Source organism: Globicephala melas, chromosome 20 (genome assembly GCF_963455315.2).
Source record: "Globicephala melas chromosome 20, mGloMel1.2, whole genome shotgun sequence".
NCBI lineage: Eukaryota > Metazoa > Chordata > Mammalia > Artiodactyla > Delphinidae > Globicephala > Globicephala melas.
Window position 1 is genome coordinate 36539505 of NC_083333.1, and position 21481 is coordinate 36560985.

Sequence of the window (21481 nt, forward strand, 5' to 3'; positions counted from 1 at the left end):
AGGAGGAAGTGTTGCTGGAGGCTTGCAGGAAATGACAAAAATATGAAATATTCATCTAGGAAAGGGAACTAACTATGGAAATATAATAGGACTGGCAGCAACTAGGGGGTTCATGAGATTGGTGGTCATGAACTTAAAGTGAGATCAGTCAGCATGGGTATATGTGTTTTCCTCTAACCATGCTGAGCTGCTTAGACAAGGAAAAGGTGGAAAATTAGATAACCAGGGCTGAGTTTTTTCAGGCAAATATGATAGAGAGAGAGTGGGGAAAGGGAATTGAAGGGTATACACAAATCAGTAATTATAACAATGAAACACAGAATCTAAGTTAGAAGGATAAAGAGCTTCTCAGTGCAATGGAAAAAGGAAATTAAGGCTTGGTTCCTATTTTAACACCCAAGATATACTTAGATTTACATAATAATGATGAGGCCCCCACCACCATTCACAGAGGTGGCAGAAATGTCTACAGATCATTGAATCATCTCTTTTGTTGTCAGGTAAGACCTGACTTAAATGGACACATGATAGATGGGTGGTACACTACTAAAAACCAAATGAAAAAAAAATATTTTTCAGGGAGAGAAGAGTAATAGACAACAAAATTCTACAAATCATATTCGTCCCAAATAGATAATTCTGCAATCTCATTTAACATTTTAAAACTTTAACTGGTTTAAAACTTAATAAAAATATAGATATAGGCCTCCTCGAAAGTTATCTAACAAACCTCAACCTAACCAAACAGATCTACACATCAAACATTTCTAAAATTTTTAAATATAACAAGGATGACAAAATAATAGCAGAAATTTCAAGTTGAATACATTTTCCTAAGTGCTTTAATAATTATAATCACCCTAATGAATGCATGCTTTCATGAGAGAGAAGAGGGGAAGGATATTTTAAAATACTTTAACAATACAGAAGACTAAATCATTTAGGAAAAAAGTAGTATTAATCAACTCTGCTAAGGCAGAGAAGAGCAACTTTCCTAAACAGAGACCTAGGATGAAAACTCCTGATCTCCCTTTTCCCTTGGATCCCACAGCAATACCTGAAGCATCAGTAGACATAATACACTCTTAAGTACAGAGTTCTTACTGGTGTCAACAAATTATCCAAAGGCACTTGAGCAAATTAACACAAAACCCTACATTAGCTAGCTCAGGGATTCTCAACCTTAGCACTAGTGTCATTTTGGACTGGATCTTCGTGGTGGCGCCTGTCCTGTGCACTGTAAGATGTTTAACAGCATCCCTGGCCTCTGCCCAGTAAATGCCTATGGCATCCTTCCACTCACCCTCTATTTCTGACCAATAATTACTCCAACACTGCCAAATGTCCCCTGAGGGGACAAACTACCTCCGGTTGAGAACCACTAACTTGGCTATAATGTTTTTAAGAGTTTCAGATCTCACTTATAGGCAGAAAACAAACCTATCCCAAATTTGTGTAGCTTTCGCTTCTCTAGTAAGCCTTAAAAATAATTCAAATGCCAGGAGCTGACCAAATTTTTTTTTAAGGAATTTAGTTATAGGAACATTTAAGTCTGGCAAGGATAAAAATCTGATGTTTGGATTGGAAATCAGTTCCTTGACAGAACAATGAGCTGCAGGCCTAGAAGTAATTTATTATACTGGGAGAAAAGGGTCAGCTCTTATAAAATGTAAATTTACTGATACAGATTTGAATCTAAGTTAAGTGATTCATAGGTAATGCTATGAACGTTTCTCCTTAATGCCTCATTCCCCTTGGGTAATTAACGGAAGAGAAACTTTTGCTCGAGTGTTCCTGGGCTTCTTGTCTCCTACAACAGGTGTCAAATTTCTCCAGGTGAATGCTTACCGGTAAGGGATTGGATAAGGAATGTTGCGGTGAGGATCGTGCAACTGGTGGAACACTTCTGCCAGGGCTGGTTCCTGGCCCGCTTCCCCCAGCAAACTGGCCAACAGGGAAAAATGGATATGAATAATTCACAACAGTACTAGGCTTCAGATAAGGAGAGTAAAAGATTAATACACAAACAGGTCTTAATTATATACGGCCCCTTTAAGCCAATATATCTTATTCTAGAGAGAAAATGCCATATAAGTCAAATTCTGCTATCTTTTCAACGAGATTTTAAGGAGGAGCTCCAGCAGAAATGTACCAAGATATAAAGAAAACATGGCTAGAAAGCTGAAGGTACACATGGTTTTGAAAGGACATAAGAGAAGAATGTTTTCCCTTCTTGTCTCAAAATACACGAAGCAGGAATATAGTGGTACAGTGGATGTTAGTGTCTTCTTCAGTAACCACTAAGGATGGGTCAGTGAGCTTACTACAGGTTCCTATGGACTAAAGGGAAGAGGACAAAACAAGAGTCCAAGTCATTTCACTTCAATCTTTGTAAGACACGAAACCTAGTCTGGCCAAGAGAAAAATCACCTCATTTGTGAATTTTTATATCATCACAGAAAAGACACATCATAAACAAATTTAAATTTAGGAAGTCAGCAGCCGTTTCCTCTTATAGAGATGGGGCAGCATAGGGTTGATGAAGATGGGGAGGAAGGGGAGGAGAGCACAGTAAAGGCAATATATTCCTCTCTAAAGCCTTAAATGAACAAAATGATTTAGGTTTTTAAAAAAATCACTATAGATTTCTTTTTCCAAAAACTTAACTTACCTCAAAGTAATCACTAATTTTATGTCCCCTAGGAGTGCCTTTCCCTGAAAATAAAACCAAAGTAAGTATAGTTTTTCCAGTAACACAAGTAAACCATCATTCACTAAAGTGTACTATGTATTCAATAACTGCCTATGTTGTTATCAATTCAAATGTCAAGCTTACTTTTAACAAATGAGCCAAAATACCTGTATCATAAGAACAGAAGACAGTTTCCTCCACAAAATTAAAGACTGAAATAAGCAGTGAAAGACTTTTTCACAGCTCGCTTTCCTTTAAGATTCACTAATCTTTCTTTTACAAGTACACTAACAAAACTCATGCCACAACTGTGCATCAAAATAAAACTAAACTATAAACTACACCCCCAACTAAGAGGACAAAAAATGCAAAACAAATTCATCAGAACAAAAGGGTTTATTCTATTTCACAAAAAACTTTATGTGACCTTGTCACTTTGGGAAAATTTTCTCCCAAAAAAGTAAAAAATGATTTGCAGATTAAAAGAATATGGAAAAAAAAAAAAAAAAAGACTAGGGTGTCCATTTCTTGGAAGCTCTGCCATTTCATTTATTCTTCCTTTAATTATTTACAGAAATTTGGCATTACCACCATCATATTTACAGATTTATTACACTGGGCACCAATGTACAACTAAATAATTGACATGGAAGAAGGGCAGGTAAAAGGACAGCCATGTGACTGAAACCATTTCTGCTTGCCTATTATTAGCAAATCACTGATCTAGTGCAAGACATAGTTAAAACTCCAATGTAACCTCTTTTCTGTACAATAAATACTTAGTCTGAAGACAAATCCATGGCGAGAAGATGGTTAACTTACAACAGGGAAAACCAGAGTCCCCAAAGAACTGACACTGTTTCGTCAAGTGTGTATCAAATGGCAAGTCTATAATAAACAACCTGATATTCCCTTAAGGAATACAAATCTTCATTGTTAGGAATCCCTGTGCACAAACTAATTACTTAGTGTGAGCTGGAAATTTTCTATCTAAGTACATAAGAATCTAGTATTTTTACCGGTGTGCAAGTATTACTACCTTGGCTAGTTTCATATGGTTCAGCTTTTCTTTTCCGGTTTCGCTGGTCATTCTGTTTTTTCTCAGGAGTCTGTTAAATACCATATACATCACAATTAGCATTTTGTTAAATTTTTCACATTATGAAAATTAGAGAGTATGTACAAAATATCAAATTTATAAGGATATTTAACTGGCTCAGACAAGTCCTAAATGAGTGTCCAACTCTTAGAGCAGGGTCATGGAAAGAGTACAGGATCTGGAACCAAGCCACCTATACAATTTTTAGCAAACTGCTCAAAGTATCAGAGCTTCAATTTTACAAAGCACAAATGTAGTACAAGCATCTAGCATATAGTAGGCTCTCAGACAGCAGCTGTTACAATATTTCTACTTTTTTTTTTTTTTTTGGCCATGCCACTCGGCTTGCGGGATCTTATTTCCCCAACCAGGGATTGAACCCGGGCCTGGCACTGAAAGCGCCGAGTCCTAACCACTGGACCACGAGGGAATTTCCACAATATTTCTACTTTAAAAGAGCTTAAATCTAATCCTTTTTTCCAAAAAGGAAAGATATGCATAATCAACTGACTAATTTATTGGAAGTTTTATCTAAGTGCAAAGTAAGCGGTTACCTATCTATGCAGCTAGGTTGTGTGCCTTAAAAAAAAAAAACTTCTAATTTTCTTACTAAAGTCTGTCGGGCCACACTAACCCAACTCTGTTGAAGTACTAAAAAGTGCTAAAATTCAATGGCACCTAGGCTAATTCAGCTACAACTGCAAATCTCTACCCTTTATTGATGGTTATTATTATCGTAATAAAAACCCACCAAGGCCACATCACAACTGTACAACGAGCAAACAACTCAAAGGGGAGTCATTCACCCAGACCCTAACAGGACACCAGAGTTTGCAGTGCTATGGTTTAACCCAGACCCAAAGTGTGGGAATATGAGAAGTCTTGCAATGGATGTGGCTTCTTACCTCTACTTCTTTATCACTCAAGGACCCCACGCTGCACAAGCTCTGGTTGGAAGACTCACTATTGAGTGGCCCCTGAAAAGAAAGAAAAGGAATCGAAATTAACTAATTTAAGGATGACAGCAAAAATGAGGGAGAAGCCATTTGATTTTGATATCTAAGTCAGGTCAAAGAAGCCAAGAGTTAACTGCAACACCTCTGAGCCAACTTGAAAAGAACTCAATCAACCATATAGTACAGGGCCCTCATGTTAAAATTCTATAGCTAATATTATTTTCATTTCCTTTATAAACTCTTAACTCGTGCAAATTTTCCCTTCTAGAGTACTTTCACATGTAGCAAGTTCATTCTTTAAGGAAAATAAGCTGGGGAAAATCAATTCTCTTGGCCTCTCGTATCACACAGGCAATATCTGAAAGTTGAGGTGTTAAGGGGTATGTCAAGGGTTCCTCATGAGGAGGCAGTCAGAGAACATAATGAAGGAAACACTTTTCCGAATCATGCTTTAAAACAGGCATGACTGCTAGCTCAAAAAAGTTACAAGAGATTGACTTCTAGCCTAATGGCCTGAGGATCTCTGCTAGCTCACTCCTCAGGGAAACTGATGCAAATTATTTTTAAAAACCACCATTCAAAGCCTCTGACAATGGTCCCTAAGGGCAAACAGCAAATGAAGAAACAACCATTCAGTAAAATCTATGAAAATTCAGCCTGAAAGGTGAAAGTCTGTGGTATTAGAACCAAGACCACTCTCCCCACCCCACCCCCGCCCCCCCATCTCAGCAAGGCTCCAGACTGCTGCAGCCAAGAGCACAAGGTCCCCCCTTCCCCCAGCTCTCAGTCCAAGGGCTTTCTTCCTGGGAGGAGCAGGACTTCGGACTTCTCAACCCATCCCCAGCCCCCATTACTGAGGCTAAGTCCCAGGCAAGTACATCAAAGACAGGAGGCTCCCTTCTGCCCAACACCAACTTGTGGAACAGAGGCTCTGCCTTAGGCATGGTCAACTGAGAATACTGGGACCCCAACAGCCCTCTCGCTCAGCTCGTGAGACAGTGGTTCAACACCAGGAGAGACAAGCTGCTGTGGTGCCGCATCTCCACATTCTACCTCCTGGCACTCAGTTCCTACAGCCTGAATGTCACTCACAGAAAAGTATTACTCACTGTCCCCACCCCCAGCTCCAGAACCCTGGCTTGGATATTTTGCCAGGGGGAAAAAGCTGGAACATGTAGTACCAAATCTTTTCCCAAAGGACCTGACTTCATTCCCAACAGTGTGGACAAGTTTAAATCTAAGGGAGGTTTTGGTAAAAGGCAAGCGGAAAGAGATTCGTGTAATGAAGATACAGTCTAGACTGTAGGTCAGCTAGTTTGCAGGAGAGAATCAAGGAATAAGACACCAGGGAGGAGACCTCCCTGGGGTCAGAGCAAATAGCAAACATTGACCTCAGGAACTTTTCCTTCCAAGGAGCCCCAATTTGATTGGATTAGTTTGTAGTTTGTAGAGGAATGTATGCCTCAGGGCACTGTTGAAAACAAGAGAGCAATCTGGACAACTAGTGTAGTTTAACAGCTGGGTTGGTCAGGAAAAGAGTCCTCCTGAGTACCAGTCACCACAGGGCACCTGCAGGCTTGCCTAGAGTCAAGCCTCCCTGAGGAGTACCATGAGGCTTAGCTCTGGGGGGATGGGTGGTAGAACAGACTTCACTAAAATAATCCAGCCAGTCACTAAACAAATAAACAAGCAACAATATCAAGGCCCCAAAGAACAGGATGAGAAATCAGTACCCAGAGGTGCTACAACGTATCATCTAAAATGACCAATTTCCAACAAAAAATCATGAGGCATGCAAAGAAACAAACAAGTACGACCCATATACCAGGAAAAGAAAAAAAAAGCAGGCAAAAGAAACTGCTGGTGAGAATGACCAGATGCTGGATTTAACAGAAAAATATTTCAAAATAGCCATCCTAAATATGTTCATGGAACCAAAGGAAACAGTAACTAAAGAAGTAGAGGAAAAGGGACTTCCCTGGTGGCGCAGTGGTTAAGAATCCACCTGCCAACGCAGGAGACACGGGTTCAAGCCCTGGTCCAGGAAGATCCCACATGCCGCAGAGCAACTAAGCCCGTGCGCCACAACTACTGAGCCTGTGCTCTAGAGCCCGCGGGCCACAACTACTGAGCCTGCGTGCCACAACTACTGAAGCCCGCACGCCTAGAGCCCGTGCTCCGCAACAAGAGAATCCACTGCAATGAGAAGCCCATGCACCGCAACGAAGAGTAGCCCCCACTCACCACACTAAAGAAAGCCCATGCAACAATGAAGATCCAATGCAACCAAAAAGTTCCCTTAAAAAAAAAAATAGGGGTAAATCTTCATGACCTCAAACTGGGCAAAGAATTCTTAGATATGACACTAGAAGTGCCAACAACAAAAGTAAAAAAAAGATAAACTGGACTTTTTCAAAATTAAAAACGTTTATGGTTGAAAAGACACTATCACCGAAGAACACCCACGAAAGAAGATATTTGCAAATCACACATCTGATAAGGTACTTGTATGCTGTATAAAGAACTCTTACAATTCAGAAATAAACACAGATAACCCAATTTAAACTGGGCAAAAGGTCTAAACAGACATTTCTCCAAAGATGAGATACAAATGGCCAATAAGCACATGAATAGAAGCTCAACATCATTAGCCAATGGGGAAACACAAATCAAAACCAAAATGGGGTACCACTTCACACTTACTAGGATGGCTAGATTCAAAAAAGACAACAAGAAGTGCTGGCAAGAATGTGGAGAAACTGGAACCCTCACACCTCACACACTGCTGGTAGGAATGTAAAATAGTGCAGGTGCTTTCAAAAACTGTCGGGCAGTTCCTCAATTAAACACAGAGTTACATATGACCCGGAATGCTACTCCTAGGTACATACTGAAAAGAAATAAAAACATGTACACACACAAACCTGGACACAAATCTTTACAGCAGCATTACTCACAAAAGCCAAAAGGTAGAAACAATCCAGATATCCATCAACTAATAAATGGATACACAAAATATGGTATATTCATACAATGGAATATTACTTGACCATAAAAAGGAATCAAGCAATGATATATGCTACAATATAAACAAACCTTGAAAACATTTTGCTGAGTAAAAGAAGCCAGTCACAACAGACCACATATCAAATGACTACTCATGTGAAAATCCAGAATAGGGAAATCTAAGACAAACAATATAAACAGTAGTTGCTTAGGGGAGGAGTTGGAGAACATGGGGGTGATAGCTAAAGGGTATGGGGTTTCTTTTTGAGGGGATAAAAATATTCTAAAACTGTGTTGATGGTTGTACGTATCTGTGAATATACTAAAAACCAATGAATTGTGTAATTTAAATGGGTGAATTGTATGGAATATGAATTATATCTCAATAAGGTTGTTAAAAAAACAACAATTATTAGGCTTAGCGTCAGAAATAATTTACATTCCTTCAAGGGTGTATTAAGTTTTCTTTTCACTGTGTCCTTAAAGCACTATTTTTAAACCGTAATCAACACAATATACCAGAAGGCTTCACAGATACTTGTGAAATTGCAAAAAAAAAAAAATAAAGTGAAACTAGGGATAAGAAATAAAATCAAATCATGTATTCCCAGTGACATAAATCAACAAAGGACTTATTCCTTTAAAGATATAATAGGAGTTCCATGATGTTTTAATTGAAAAAAAAAAGAGCTTTATTCACGTAAGAATTCTAGAATAATTTAAATTGAATCTTTCTATGCCTAAATTCTTAAAATATTCCGTTTGTGAATTATCTTTATTGTAACCATTATGAAGTATTTCCCCTCCCCTTGGATAATAATAAAACCGTACACTATATTTTTTTTATTTATTTAATTTATTTTTTATTTTTTTGTGTGTGGTATGCGGGCCTCTCACTGTTGTGGCCTCCCCCACCGCGGAGCACAGGCTCCGGACGCGCAGGCTCAGCGGCCATGGCTCACGGGCCCAGCCGCTCCGCGGCATGTGGGATCTTCCCGGACCGGGGCACGAACCCGTGTCCCCTGCATCGGCAGGCGGACTCTCAACCACTGCGCCACCAGGGAAGCCCTATACACTATATTTTAACTATCCACTTTACCCACCAACTATCCCTCATTTTCTTTTTATAAATTATTTATTTTTGGCTGCGTTGGGTCTTCGTTGCTTGTGCGGGGCTTTCTCTAGTTGCGGGGAGCAGGGGAGGCTCTACGTTGCGGTGCGCAGGCTTCTCATTGCAGCGGAGCACGGGCTCTAGGTATGTGGACTTCAGTAGTTGTGGCACACAGGCTCAGTAGTTGTGGCTCACAGACTCTAGAGTGCAGGCTCAGCAGTTGTGGCGCACGGACTTAGCTGCTCCACAGCATGTGGGATCTTCCCAGACCAGGGCTTGAACCCGTGTCCCCTGCATTGGCAGGCGGATTCTTAACCACTGCGCCACCAGGGAAGCCCTATCCCTCATTTTCAAAAGGAAATGGCGGGCTTCATTCATCACACTTGCCATTTCCTTTTTTTATATATATAAATTTATTTTATTTCATTTATTTTTGGCTGCGTTGGGTCTTTGCTGCTGTGTGTGGGTTTTTCTCTATTTGCGGCGAGCGGTGGCTACTCCCCGCCGCGGTACACGGGCTCCTCACTGCGGTGGCTTCTCCCGTTGCGCAGCACAGGCTCCAGGTGCACAGGCTTCAGTACTTGTGGCAAGAGAGAACTGAAAAACCTATTTTTTTATTAGCAATTACTGATAATGACATAAACTGTAAAGTGTGCATAACAGTGGTGTACATTGTAGTGTTTGAAATATCGATGCAAGAGGCACAAGCAAGGATCCTTGTGGTTCCTTGGGTATGTGTGTCTAACGAAAAGAAAAAAAGGATTAAGAATCACTTAATCCTACCTTTCACCATCCTTTTCTGATGCACAGCATCCCAAATTATTATAAAATCATTAGATTAAATTTAATTAGCAGGGATAAATGACATACATTCCCTGTTCTAAAACAGCTTACTGTCTAGTAAGGGAGCTAACCAAAGGCTTTTAGGCAAACAATGTTATCTTTCAAAAATGTCACTATCATTAAAAAACAAAAAAGGCAGAAAAAACCTAAGCTAAATTAGATGAGGATAAAAAGGCATGACTAAATTCAATGTATGATCCTTGATTTGACTGTGGATAGCAAAACAAAGCAAAACCAATAAAGGACATCATTGGGACAAAGGCAGAAACTGAATATGGACTATACTAGATAATTAAGTTCCAGTCTATTATTATCAGTCCTTCAATTGTAAATTTTCCTACTTGTTGCATCTTTTTACTAAGGTGCTTTATAAGTTTTGTGTGAGTTCATATTCAGCTTTGGGGGAGTTCTCCACATTTCAGGGGTTAAGGAGCAGTCAGTCCCAAGAGAAGTTTAATGGTCACCTCTGCCAGTGCCCTACAACATTCATCAGTTCCAAACATATTTATACACTAGCTTTCCTGCCCAGGATTTCCGCACAAAATTGTAGTTTCCATTTCTTGTGGCTTTTAACAGCCACAATCCAAAGTTAGGCAGCTTACTTCCATCCTACGTCCTGGACTGGTGGGCAGTTTTACTAGTCTTAATTCATAGACAGGTTTACCCCTTCCCAATTCCCAGCCTTATACAGTTCCAGTTCAAGCCTTTGGTCTCAATTACTACCCCCAGCGGGAAATTAACCCCAAAAGCATAAAAGCTTATGGGTTACCAAAGTTTAACTCCCATTCACCACTGTGACATCTTCGTCTTCATCTCCCAAGTTAAAATAACTGGGATTCAATTTTTCCTATTGTTCTGATACTGCTGACATTCAGGAATTATATAATTTTCATATACTTCATTTAGCCAGTCACTTTACTGAACTGTTACTCTTTCTAATCATCTCGCAGTTTGTTCCTCTTGAGTTTGTTGTCTAGATATAAATCATAGCATTTATAAATAATAAGCTTATACATTCCTTTCCATAATTTATATCTCTTATTGTTTCATATTTTACTGCTTTGAATAAAACATAAATAATCACCATAAAGAACACTGTTTTGTTCTTCTTTTTTCAAGGTGACTCCTCTAGTGCTTTACCATTAAAAACTGTAATAAGACTGCAAAGAGCCAAAATAATCTTATAAAAGTTAGAGTTGGAGGTCTCCCATTTCCACTTATTACAAAGCTACAGTAATCAAAACAGTATGGCACTGGCATGAAGATAGACATACAGACAAAGGATATAGCATGTTCTTAGACTGGAAGAATCAACATTGTCAAAGGAGTAGCAGGAGAGAGTCTTGTCGAAGCAGTTCTGCATCTTGATTGTGGTGGTGGATACAATAAGCTACACAAGTGATAAAATTTCACAGAAGTATATGTACACACACACACACAAATGATGTGCGTATACATGAAACCTGAATGAGTTCTGTGGATTTCACCAATGTCAACTTCCTGATTTTAATATTGTACTATAATTACATGAGGTGCTTACATTGGGACAGAAGGGGTATAACTACTTGCTATAGTTAAGAAATGATAATGGTAAACAATACTTAGGTAGTGCTTGCTACACGGTCAGGTATTCTATATTAGCACATTTAATCCTCCTAACAACCTGTAATGCGCTCAACTGTGTCTTCCTCAAATTTATATGTTGAAGTCCTAACCCCCAAAACCTCAGAATGTATTTGTAGACAGGGCCTTTGAAGAGGTAACTAAGCTAAAATGTGTCATTAGGGTGGACCCTAATCCAATACGACTGATGTCCTTATACAAAGTGGAAATTAGGACACAGAGGCACCAGACATGCACACACACAGAGGAAAGACCATACGAGGACACAGCGAGAAGGTGGTCATCTGCAAGCCAAGGAGAGAAAGCCTCAAAAGCAATCAATCCTACTGACATGCTGATCTTGAACTTCCAGCCTCCAGAACTGTGAGAAAATAAATTTCCATTGTTTAAGCCGCCCGGTCTATGTTATGGCAGTCCTAGCAAACTAATGACACCCTTATATGATAGCTATCAGTAGTCTCATTATTAGATGAGGAAACTATAAGAGAAGTTTAGTGAACTCTCCAACATCACACAGCTGGCAAGAAGCAGAGCCAGGATCTAGGCCTAAGCTACCTGGCTTCAAAATACGTGCTACTAGCCATTCAGTAGCACTATACTCTAGATATATTAATATAGAGTCATCTCTACATATATTAATACATTTTTTAAGTGAGTGCTACATATATATTTTTTAATAAATTTATTTATTTATTTAGGTTGCATTGGGTCTTCGTTGCTGCACGCGGGCTTTCTCTAGTTGCGGCGAGCGGGGACTACTCTTTGTTGCGGTCCATAGGCTTCCCATTGTGGTGGCTTCTCTTGTTGTGGAGCACGGGCTCTAGAAACGCGGGCTTCAGTAGTTGTGGCTCACGGGCTCTAGAGCGCAGGCTCAGTAGTTGTGGCACACGGGCTTAGTTGCTCCACGGCATGTGGGATCCTCCCAGACCAGGGCTTGAATCCATGTTCCCTGCATTGACAGGCGGATTCTTAACCACTACGCCACCAGGGAAGTCCTATTAATACATTTTTAAAATACTGAACTTGTCCAACATTCTTCGGATAAACTCCCTGAAACAAAATAATTAGCCATTCGCAAGTGTTTTTACTTGAATTTAAACATCTATATATTCATAAATGAAATTAGGTTATACTTTTACTTCCTCATATCTGTCAGGTTTTGCTATCAGAGTTTATTATCCCTATGTTATTATTTAACATGAGAATTATCTACTTCTTGAAAGGTTAGGAGAGATCACCAGTAACCAGGGAGTGAATTTTTTTGCACTGCTTCAAAGGAGTAGGAGGAAGAGGAGGAGGAGGAAATAACTTTAAAATCTTGATTTTCCCTTGGTTATAGGAGTCTATTCTGATTTTACATCTTATTTTTGTCAACATTAATTTCTACTATCTTTGAGTGAAATTATCTAATTCACTGAGATTTTCATATTAATCACATAACTAACAGCATCCATTTCGTTTTTTCTCTAAGTCCTCAATTTTGTTATATTCCATTTACTTCCTCCATTTTCCTCTTTGTTTTCTAATTTTCCAACTCTAGATTGATTCATTCCTAATCTTCAATCTATTGAAAGTCAACCTTTAACACAACAGTTTATTTTTTTAAATAAAGATAAAAGAAAAAAAATTTTTTAAACAAAGTTTGATAATAAGTTAAGACTCCTCAGTAAAAGCCCTATTTTCTACGCTAACATTTAAGCTGATTACCCTGTCTCCTGCTAATGATTGTTTTTTAAGTAAAACACCAAATGGACAGTTTAAAAAATAGACAAGAGTCAAGTTTCTCGTTTTAAAAAAAAGCAGGGCTCCCCAAAACAAAATAAAACACACTTTTAATATACTTAAATGCACTTTTGGGGGGCTTAAAAATACGTCAGTAACAAGCCTAAAGAAAACCTTGTGGACGAGTTATAAACTTATGAAAACTGAGGTTAAAATACGAATGTTGACAACCAACATTTAGCACATGAATGAAGCCTATATGAACTAAGAAAACCTTGTAGAAGTGGAGGCCAAAGGTTAACCTTTCACTCTTGTAAAAATTTAAATGTCAACATTTGTTTAGTTTCTAAAGTCTTCATTTCCTCCTTGAACTAAATTGGCATCTTAAAAGGGATTGAGAACAGCAGACAAAAGTTAAACTTAAGCATAAAGGAGCACAGTTGACAACAGGGTCAAACTACCTGAGGTAGTTAAAAGATATTCCATTAAAAAAAAAAAAAAGATACTCCATTAAAGACTAGACCTAATGGGTTAAAACTAGGGGTCTCTGTACTTTTTTTAGTCATTAGTTAGCACCACCTTTTCACCCCATAGCAGAGTCAAATCAGTGGGGTGATTTTAAATGAATGACTTTGTGTTTTGGCAAGCAAACAAAATATTACAGTATATTGTCAAGAAAATCCTTAACTGATATTAATGATTTTTAGTAGTATTTCAGTCCTAAATAAATGGCAAAATCCTAACCATGTAATTTATTAACATCCATTTCCAGACAAGCAAATCCAACAGTAAGAATAAGAAATCCTTTGTTTTTTCTCCTGGACAAACCTGCCTATGGAAGTCTATATATTTACTCAAGATCTGGCACATATAACCAACAAGACAGATAATACGACAGACATTGGCAAGAATATGGAGAAAGTTTAACCCTCATATACTGCTGGTGGAGAGGTAAATGGCACAGCCACTTTGAGAAACAGTCTCGCAGTCCCTCAAAGGGTTAAACTAATGACTTAAAAAAAATAGACAGATTCTTAGTTTTATATTATGTTCATCCCTTAATGGACTATCTCTTAACCATAAGACCCAGCAATTCCACTCCTAGGAATACACCCAAGAGAAATGAAAACCTATGTGCACACAAAAACATGTACATGAATGTTCATGGCACATTATTCATAATAGCCAAAAAATGGAAACAACCCAAACGTCCATCAACTGAAAGAGTGAATAAACAAAATGAGGTCTATCCATACAATGGAATATTATTTGGCAATAAAAAGAAATGAAGTTCTGATACAGGAACAAACCTTATAAATGTGATGCTAAGTGAAAGAAGCCAATCACAAAGGACCACATATTGTATGATTCCATTTATATTAAATTTTCAGAGCAGGCAAAATCTATCGAGACAAAAAGTAGACTAATGGTTGCCTAGAGCTGAGAGAGAGAGGGATTTTGAGGGTGAAAGCTAAGGGGTAAGGTTTTGTGGTTTTGGTTTTGGTTTTTGAGGTGAGGAAAATGTTCCAAAATTGATTGTGGTAATGGTTTCACATTTCTATAAATACACTTGGAGCCATTGAATTGTATACCTTAATTGAGTAAACTGTATGTTGTGTGAATTACATCTTAATAAAACTTAAAAATCAGTGCACTCGGGCTTCCCTGGTGGTGCAGTGGTTAAGAATGCGCCTGCCAATGCAGGGGACACGGGTTCGAGCCCTGGTCCGGGAAGATCCCACATGCCACGGAGCAACTAAGCCCGTGCGCCACAACTACTGAGCCTGCGCTCTATAGCCCGCGAGCCACAATTACTGAAGCCCGCACACCTAGAGCCCGTGCTCTGCAACAAGAGAAGCCACCGCAATGAGAAGCCCGCGCATCGCAACGAAGAGTAGCCCTCGCTCGCCGCAACTAGAGAAAGCCTGCGCAGCAACAAAGACCCAACACAGCCAAAAATTTAAAAAAATTTAAAAAATTAAAAATCAGTGCACTCTTGCTCAATACAGGAAGGACTTACAACCATGGGACTGTACTGCTACTGTGGTGGATACAGAAGAGCATCAAACATAATCCTGCCCTCCAGAGCTTCCTGATCATCTATGGAAAGGATCAGGCTACGTTTTCTCCTTCTAATTTTCTAATCCCTTATCTAATATTTCTTTAAGTAAGTGACAAAACACCATTCTACAAATGTGTTTACGGGATGATTATTCAAACAGTGATCCAAACTAGGTCTACATTTAACAACTTCTTTATGGTAGATCTCAAAATCATCTGCTGTGTGAAAAGTAAGTTCAGAACAATAATGATAAGTTCAGAACAATAATAATAACAATAATGTTTGTAAAAGTCACAGAGAAATCAGTACTGTATGTTTTCTACGGGTAAATATGTATGCAAGTGGATAAGTACAGTATTTTAAAAATCTAGGTGGATACATACCAAAGTTTTCTGAACAATTACAGTTCTCATTATTATAAAAGTATGCATGCATTCCTTATACAACTGAAAATTAATCATTTAAAAAAACTAATCCTAAGGGAAAGGAGTATGACTTCAATTCACATAAAAGCAAGTCATATGGACTTTATAGCTTATCATAAAGCTTACAATTTAGCCTTTAACCTTACTCCTTATGCTGAAAAACAAACAAAAAAAACCTCTCCTTTATTGATTAAAAACTACAAATTTAATATTTACAGATAGAAAAGGGAAGCTATGTACAAAATCATGGGGCACATTCACAGTAAAGATAACACAGAAGAAATGGTCATAAGAACAAAAATTAAAAGATCAGCATAATCTTTCATAAGAAAGAAAATCATAATCAGAATTAAAATATCCAAGGGATACATAACCCTAAAGAAAGTTCGATGACCAGTAAGTTTAAGGTTCCTGGTTTTTACTGTTCTGAAGAGATTATTAATTAATCTGTAAGAAACAAACCCACTGCCCTCTCCTACAGGAAACAGTATAACAAAACTAAAACTGCAGGGCTTCCCTGGTGGCATAGTGGTTAAGAATCCACCTGCCAATGCAGGGGACTTGGGTTCGAGCCCTGGTCCGGGAAGATCCCACATGCAGCGAAGCAACTAAGCCCGTGCGCCACAACTACTGAGCCTGGGTTCTAGAGCCCGTGCACCACAACTACTGAGTCCACGTGCCACAACTACTGAAGCCCGTGCACCTAGAGCCCATGCTCCACAACAAGAGAAGCCACCACAATGAGAAGCCCGTGCACCACAATGAAGAGCAGCCCGCACTCACCGCAACTAGAGAAAGTCCGAGCGCAGCAACGAAGGCCCAACACAGCCAAAATAAATAAATAAATAAAAGTTTTTCTCTAAAAAAAAAAAAGGAAGATTCAAACTTAGCACTATAAAAATTTATCTCACTTACTCGCATTTCCTGAATGGGCAAGAATGGGATGGCCCAGGGTTGTGACCAATAGAAAAATGAGAATAGCTGGTACCGACAGTTTAAAGTCAGGTAGGTGTGGGACTGAATCACTGAACCACTGAATGAAACTAGGCAAATCACTTAAGCTCTATGAACTCTGGTCTTCTCATCTGTGATAAAAAAGGAAAAACCACCCACCTTAGGGATATTGCAAGAATTAAATAATACTATGTATTGGGGAGGTGGATAAAATACTGTCTGAAATAAAATTGGTGCTCAATGGGAGTACGGGAAGATACACATGGACCATCCTTAACATGAAACTTTAAACAACCAAGCTAACCAGTTTTAAGCACTCTATAAACTGTCAGGCATATATTACAATAAAATAGTTTGCCCGCATAGAGGCCAGATTATTCAACAAGTCACAATATTTAAAATCTAACTAAAAGGTAATGGCTTTGAACCACTGATCTAAATAAAAAATGCTAAACCAAGGCTGGGAACGCAGCACCCTCAATCTATTTCTCCCTGCAATCTCCACTAGATTATAAACTCCATGAGTGAAGGGATAATCTTCTACTCACTACTATATACTATGTCCCTAGCACAGTATCTATTACATAACAGGTATTTAACGAAGGTGTGCTCATAAACAAACGATGTTCTTTAATCGTTTGTACCTCAATGTCCTCATTAATGAAGTGGGAATACAAAGAAACTTCTATTACAAGGAACTCTTAAGAAATATTCTCACCCTTCTGTTCTTGGGGAATGTTTTTATATTTACACTATTTGATGCTATTGTAAATTGTATTGCTTTTCAAATTTCAATTGCCAATTGTACATTGCAAGTTTACATAAATACAATTGATGTATTTCAGAAATTGAACTTGTAGCCTAGCTAAACTTAAATTCTAGTAGCTTTTTTTTACACCAATTACTCAGAACTTTCTACATGCATAATCATGTCATCTGTTGGGCTGGCCAAAAAGTTCGTTTGACTTTTTCCCTAAGATGGCTCTAGTGGCACTTAGTTGTCTTTAACTTCATTCGAAACAATTTTGTTAGACTGTATTGTGACAGCTGTCATATCAGTGTGCATTTTAAAAAAACATCAAAATTGGTGAATTTTTGTGCAGCCGTTTTAATATTGAAGATGGAAGGAAAAAAAGCAACATTTTCAGCATATTATGCTTTATTATTTCAAGAAAGGTAAAAATGCAACTGAAACGCAAAAAACGATTTGTGCAGTGTATGGAGAAGGTGCTGTGACTGATCAAACGTGTCAAAAGTGGTTTGCGAAGTTTTATGCTGGAGATTTCTCGCTGGACAATGCTCCACGGTTGGGTACACCAGTTGAAGTTGATAGCGATCAAATTGAGACATTAATTGAGAACAATCAGCGTTTTACCACGCGGGAGATAGCCGACATACTCAAAATATCCAAATCAAGCACTGAAAATCATTTGCACCAGCCTGGTTATGTTACTCACTTTGATGTTTGGGTTCCACATAAGCTAAGCGAAAAACACTCTCTTGACTATATTTCTGAATGCAATTCTCTAATTAAACGTAACAAAAAGGTTCCGCTTTTAAAACAAATTGTGACAGGCAATGAAAACTGGATACCGTACAATAATGTGGAACAGAAGATATCGTGGGGCAGGCGAAATGAACCATCACCAACCACACCAAAGACCGGTCTTCATCCAAAGAATGTGGTGTTGTGTATATAGTGGGATTGGAAGGGAGTTGTATATGAGCTCCTTCTGGAAAACCAAACGATTAATTCCAACAAGTACTGCTCTCAATTAGACCAAGTGAAAACAGCACTCGACGAAAAGTGTCTGGAATTAGTCAACAGAAAATGCATAATCTTCCATCAGGATAATGCAAGACTATATGTTTCTTTGATGGCCAGGCAAAAACCGTTACAGCTTGGCTGGATGGTTCTGATTCATCCGCCGTATTCACCAGACATTGCACCTTTGGATTTCCATTTATTTCAGTCTTTACAAAATTCTCTTAATGGAAAAAATTTCAATTCCCTGGAAGATTGTAAAATGCACATGGAACAGTTCTTTGCTCAAAAAGAGAAAGTTTTGGGAAGATGGAATTATGAAGTTGCCTGAAAAATGGCAGAAGGTAGTAGAACAAAACAGTGAATACGTTGTTCAACAAAGTTCTTGGTGAAAATGAAAAATGTGTCTTTTATTTTTACTTAAATACCGAAGGAACTTTCTGGCCAAAGCAATATAAGACATCTAAAAAATAAACATAGTTTTACTTTTCCTTTCCAATCTATAAGCTTATTCATTTTACTTGCCTTAATGCATCTGGCTAGGACCTTCAGAACATGCTGAATTGAAGCTGTGAGAACAGATATCCTTGACCTGTTCTGGACATTAGGTTGAATGCACTCAATCTTTCACCATTTAAGTATGAGGTTCATTGCAGGTTTTTAATAGACGTCTTTTATCAGATTGAGGAAGTTCCCTTCTATTCCTAACCAGCTGAGAGCTTTTATCACAAATTAGTGCTGAACTCTGTTCAAGTGCTTTTTATGCATCTATTACAAGATCATTTAGCTTTTCACCTTTATTTTATCAATAAGGTAGATTACATTGACTTTTAATGTTCAATCTACCTTGCAATTGGTATTAAACCCAATTGGTCATGATGTGTTATCATACATATAGGATACATAGAGAGCTAGATTCAATTTACTAATATTTTGTTAATGATTTTTGCATATATATTCATGAGGGATACTGAGCTATGGTTCTCTTTTTTCATAATGTCTTTACCTGGTTTGGTATCAAGGTAATGCTGGTCTCATAAGTGTTTTCTGAAATTTGTGAAAAATTTGTTATTTCTTCCTTAAATGTTTGATAGAATTCACCAATAAAGCCATGTGGGCCTGGACTTTTCTTTGTGGAAAGGCTTTTAATTACAAATCCATTCAGGGTTATTATAGGGTTATTCAGAGTTGCTTTCTATTTCATTTATTTCAACTCTATTTCTCTCCTACTTAGTTTGCTCTTTTTCTAACTTCTTAAGGGGGAAGCTTGGGTCATTGATTTTAGATGTTTCTTTTGAAACTGTTTCCTTCTAAAGCACTGCTTTAGCTGCATACCACAAATTTTGATAGACTATGTTTCATTTTCACTCAGGTCAAAAGATTTTCTAATTTCCCTTGTGAATTCTTCTTTGATCTAAAGTTTATTTAAAAGTATGTTATTTAACTTGCAAATATTTGGAGATTTTCCAGGTATCTTTTTCTTTTTGATTTCTTATTTAATTTTGTTGTAGTCGGAATACTCTCTATATAGTTTTAATCCTTTTAAGTTTGTTGAAACAAGTTTTATAGCCCAGGATATTGTCCATTTTGGTAAATGTTCCATGTGCGCCTGAAAAGCATGTGGGTATAGTGTTCTATAAATGTCAATTAGGTACAGTTCACTGACAGTATTGTCCAAATCTTTTACATCCTTGCTGATTTTTTTGCCTGCTTGTTCTATCAGTTATTGAGAGAGAATACTGCAATTTCCAACTAAAGCCGTGGATTCGTCTACTGCTCCTTTCAACTGTCAGTTTTTGCTTTGCTCTGTTATTGGATGCATAACATTTACAACTGCTGAGTCTTCTCAACGGATTGATCCTTTTTTCATTATGAAATGCCCTTCATTACCCCTTGTAATATTTTCCTTGTTCTCAAGTCTCCTTTGTCTAATACAACTATAGGCACGCCAATCTTTTTATACTTAGTGTTTATACAGTATCTTTTTCCATCCTTTTAAATACAAAGATACAGGTTAAAAATAAGGTGGGTTTCTTGTAGACAGCACATAGTTGGATCGCATAACAATGATCTAACCTGACACTCTTAATTGGAGTGCTAGACCATTTACAAATTAATTATCTGTGTTTAAACCTACTATGTTACTTTCTTTTCCTATCTTTTGTTTCTTTTCCTCCTCCCCATCCTTCTTTAGAACTGAGATACATATTTTTTCAAGTATTCCATTTTATCTCCACTAAGAGATCATTAGCTATTATCTCTGTTTTGTTATTTTCTTAGTGGTATGCACATTTAACTTATCATAACCAACCTCCAAATAATCTATGGGAAAAGAATCTAAAAAAAGAGTAGATATATGTATATGTATAACTGATTCACTTTGCTGTACTCATGAAACACAACATTGACAATCAACTATACTCCAATAAAAAGAAAAAAATTCATTGTAATCAAAGGTTTGTTAGTAAAAGCAGATTCCCATTATAGCAAATGTCACTATAAAAAGTTCTATAAGGATAGCCCATAACAAAAATTTTGTTCTAAATTTCTATTCAGAAATAAATAAAACTTTGGAGAACTAGATAAAATAAGTTATCTACAACAAATAATTCTGTATAACAAACAGCTCCTCAGGTTCTATTCCAGAATATGTAACAATTTTTTAAAAAATTGTCCTAATTGAGTGCTATTAACAGGCAAGACCTTTTAACTTTTGCTCCAGTACCTAGTATGGCATACAGATTCACCTCACTTTTCCCCACATGAAATATTCTAAATCATCCCTAGAAAAATCCCCTTTCAAAACAAGCCACCAAATAATAATATAGCATCAAAAAAGAGAGGGCTTTACATAACACCACCAACTAGCTCTAAATAAATTAAATCTTTTAACTTTCTAATTCATTTTAGATAGCTCCTGTTTTTTTCTCCAGGACTTAACAGAATTGTGACTTTCAATAATATGCATACTGTAATTACAGATTAATTCCAAATTATTCCAAAATATGAAAGCCCTATGGAATCTGTTATGGTGAGAGTTTATTTGTAATAGTACTTGTATTAGAACTTAATATGGTCCTCATCAAAACCTCAGAATTGGGCTTCCCTGGTGGCGCAGTGGTTGGGAGTCCGCCTGCCGATGCAGGGGACGCGGGTTTGTGCCCGGTCCGGGAGGATCCCACATGCCGCAGAGCGGCTGGGCCCGTGAGCCATGGCCGCTGAG

The 21481-nt window shown here is 37.9% G+C and overlaps 1 protein-coding gene across 6 annotated transcripts in view; it reads right to left on the minus strand.

The window, feature by feature from the left end:
- Positions 1-21481, minus strand: part of TLK2 (tousled like kinase 2) — a 102276-nt gene that overhangs the window by 61574 nt on the left and 19221 nt on the right. For 5 of the 6 annotated variants that reach the window (XM_060290522.2, XM_060290523.2, XM_030843289.3 and 2 more), the window contains exons 3-6: positions 4697-4768; positions 3732-3801; positions 2672-2715; positions 1849-1944 (exon numbers count right to left, since the gene is read on the minus strand). In XM_060290522.2, coding sequence (XP_060146505.1) covers positions 1849-1944; positions 2672-2715; positions 3732-3801; positions 4697-4768 — 282 coding nt within the window. The remainder of the gene's footprint in view (positions 1-1848; positions 1945-2671; positions 2716-3731; positions 3802-4696; positions 4769-21481) is intronic. The other variant, XM_060290524.1, reaches the window with a different exon arrangement.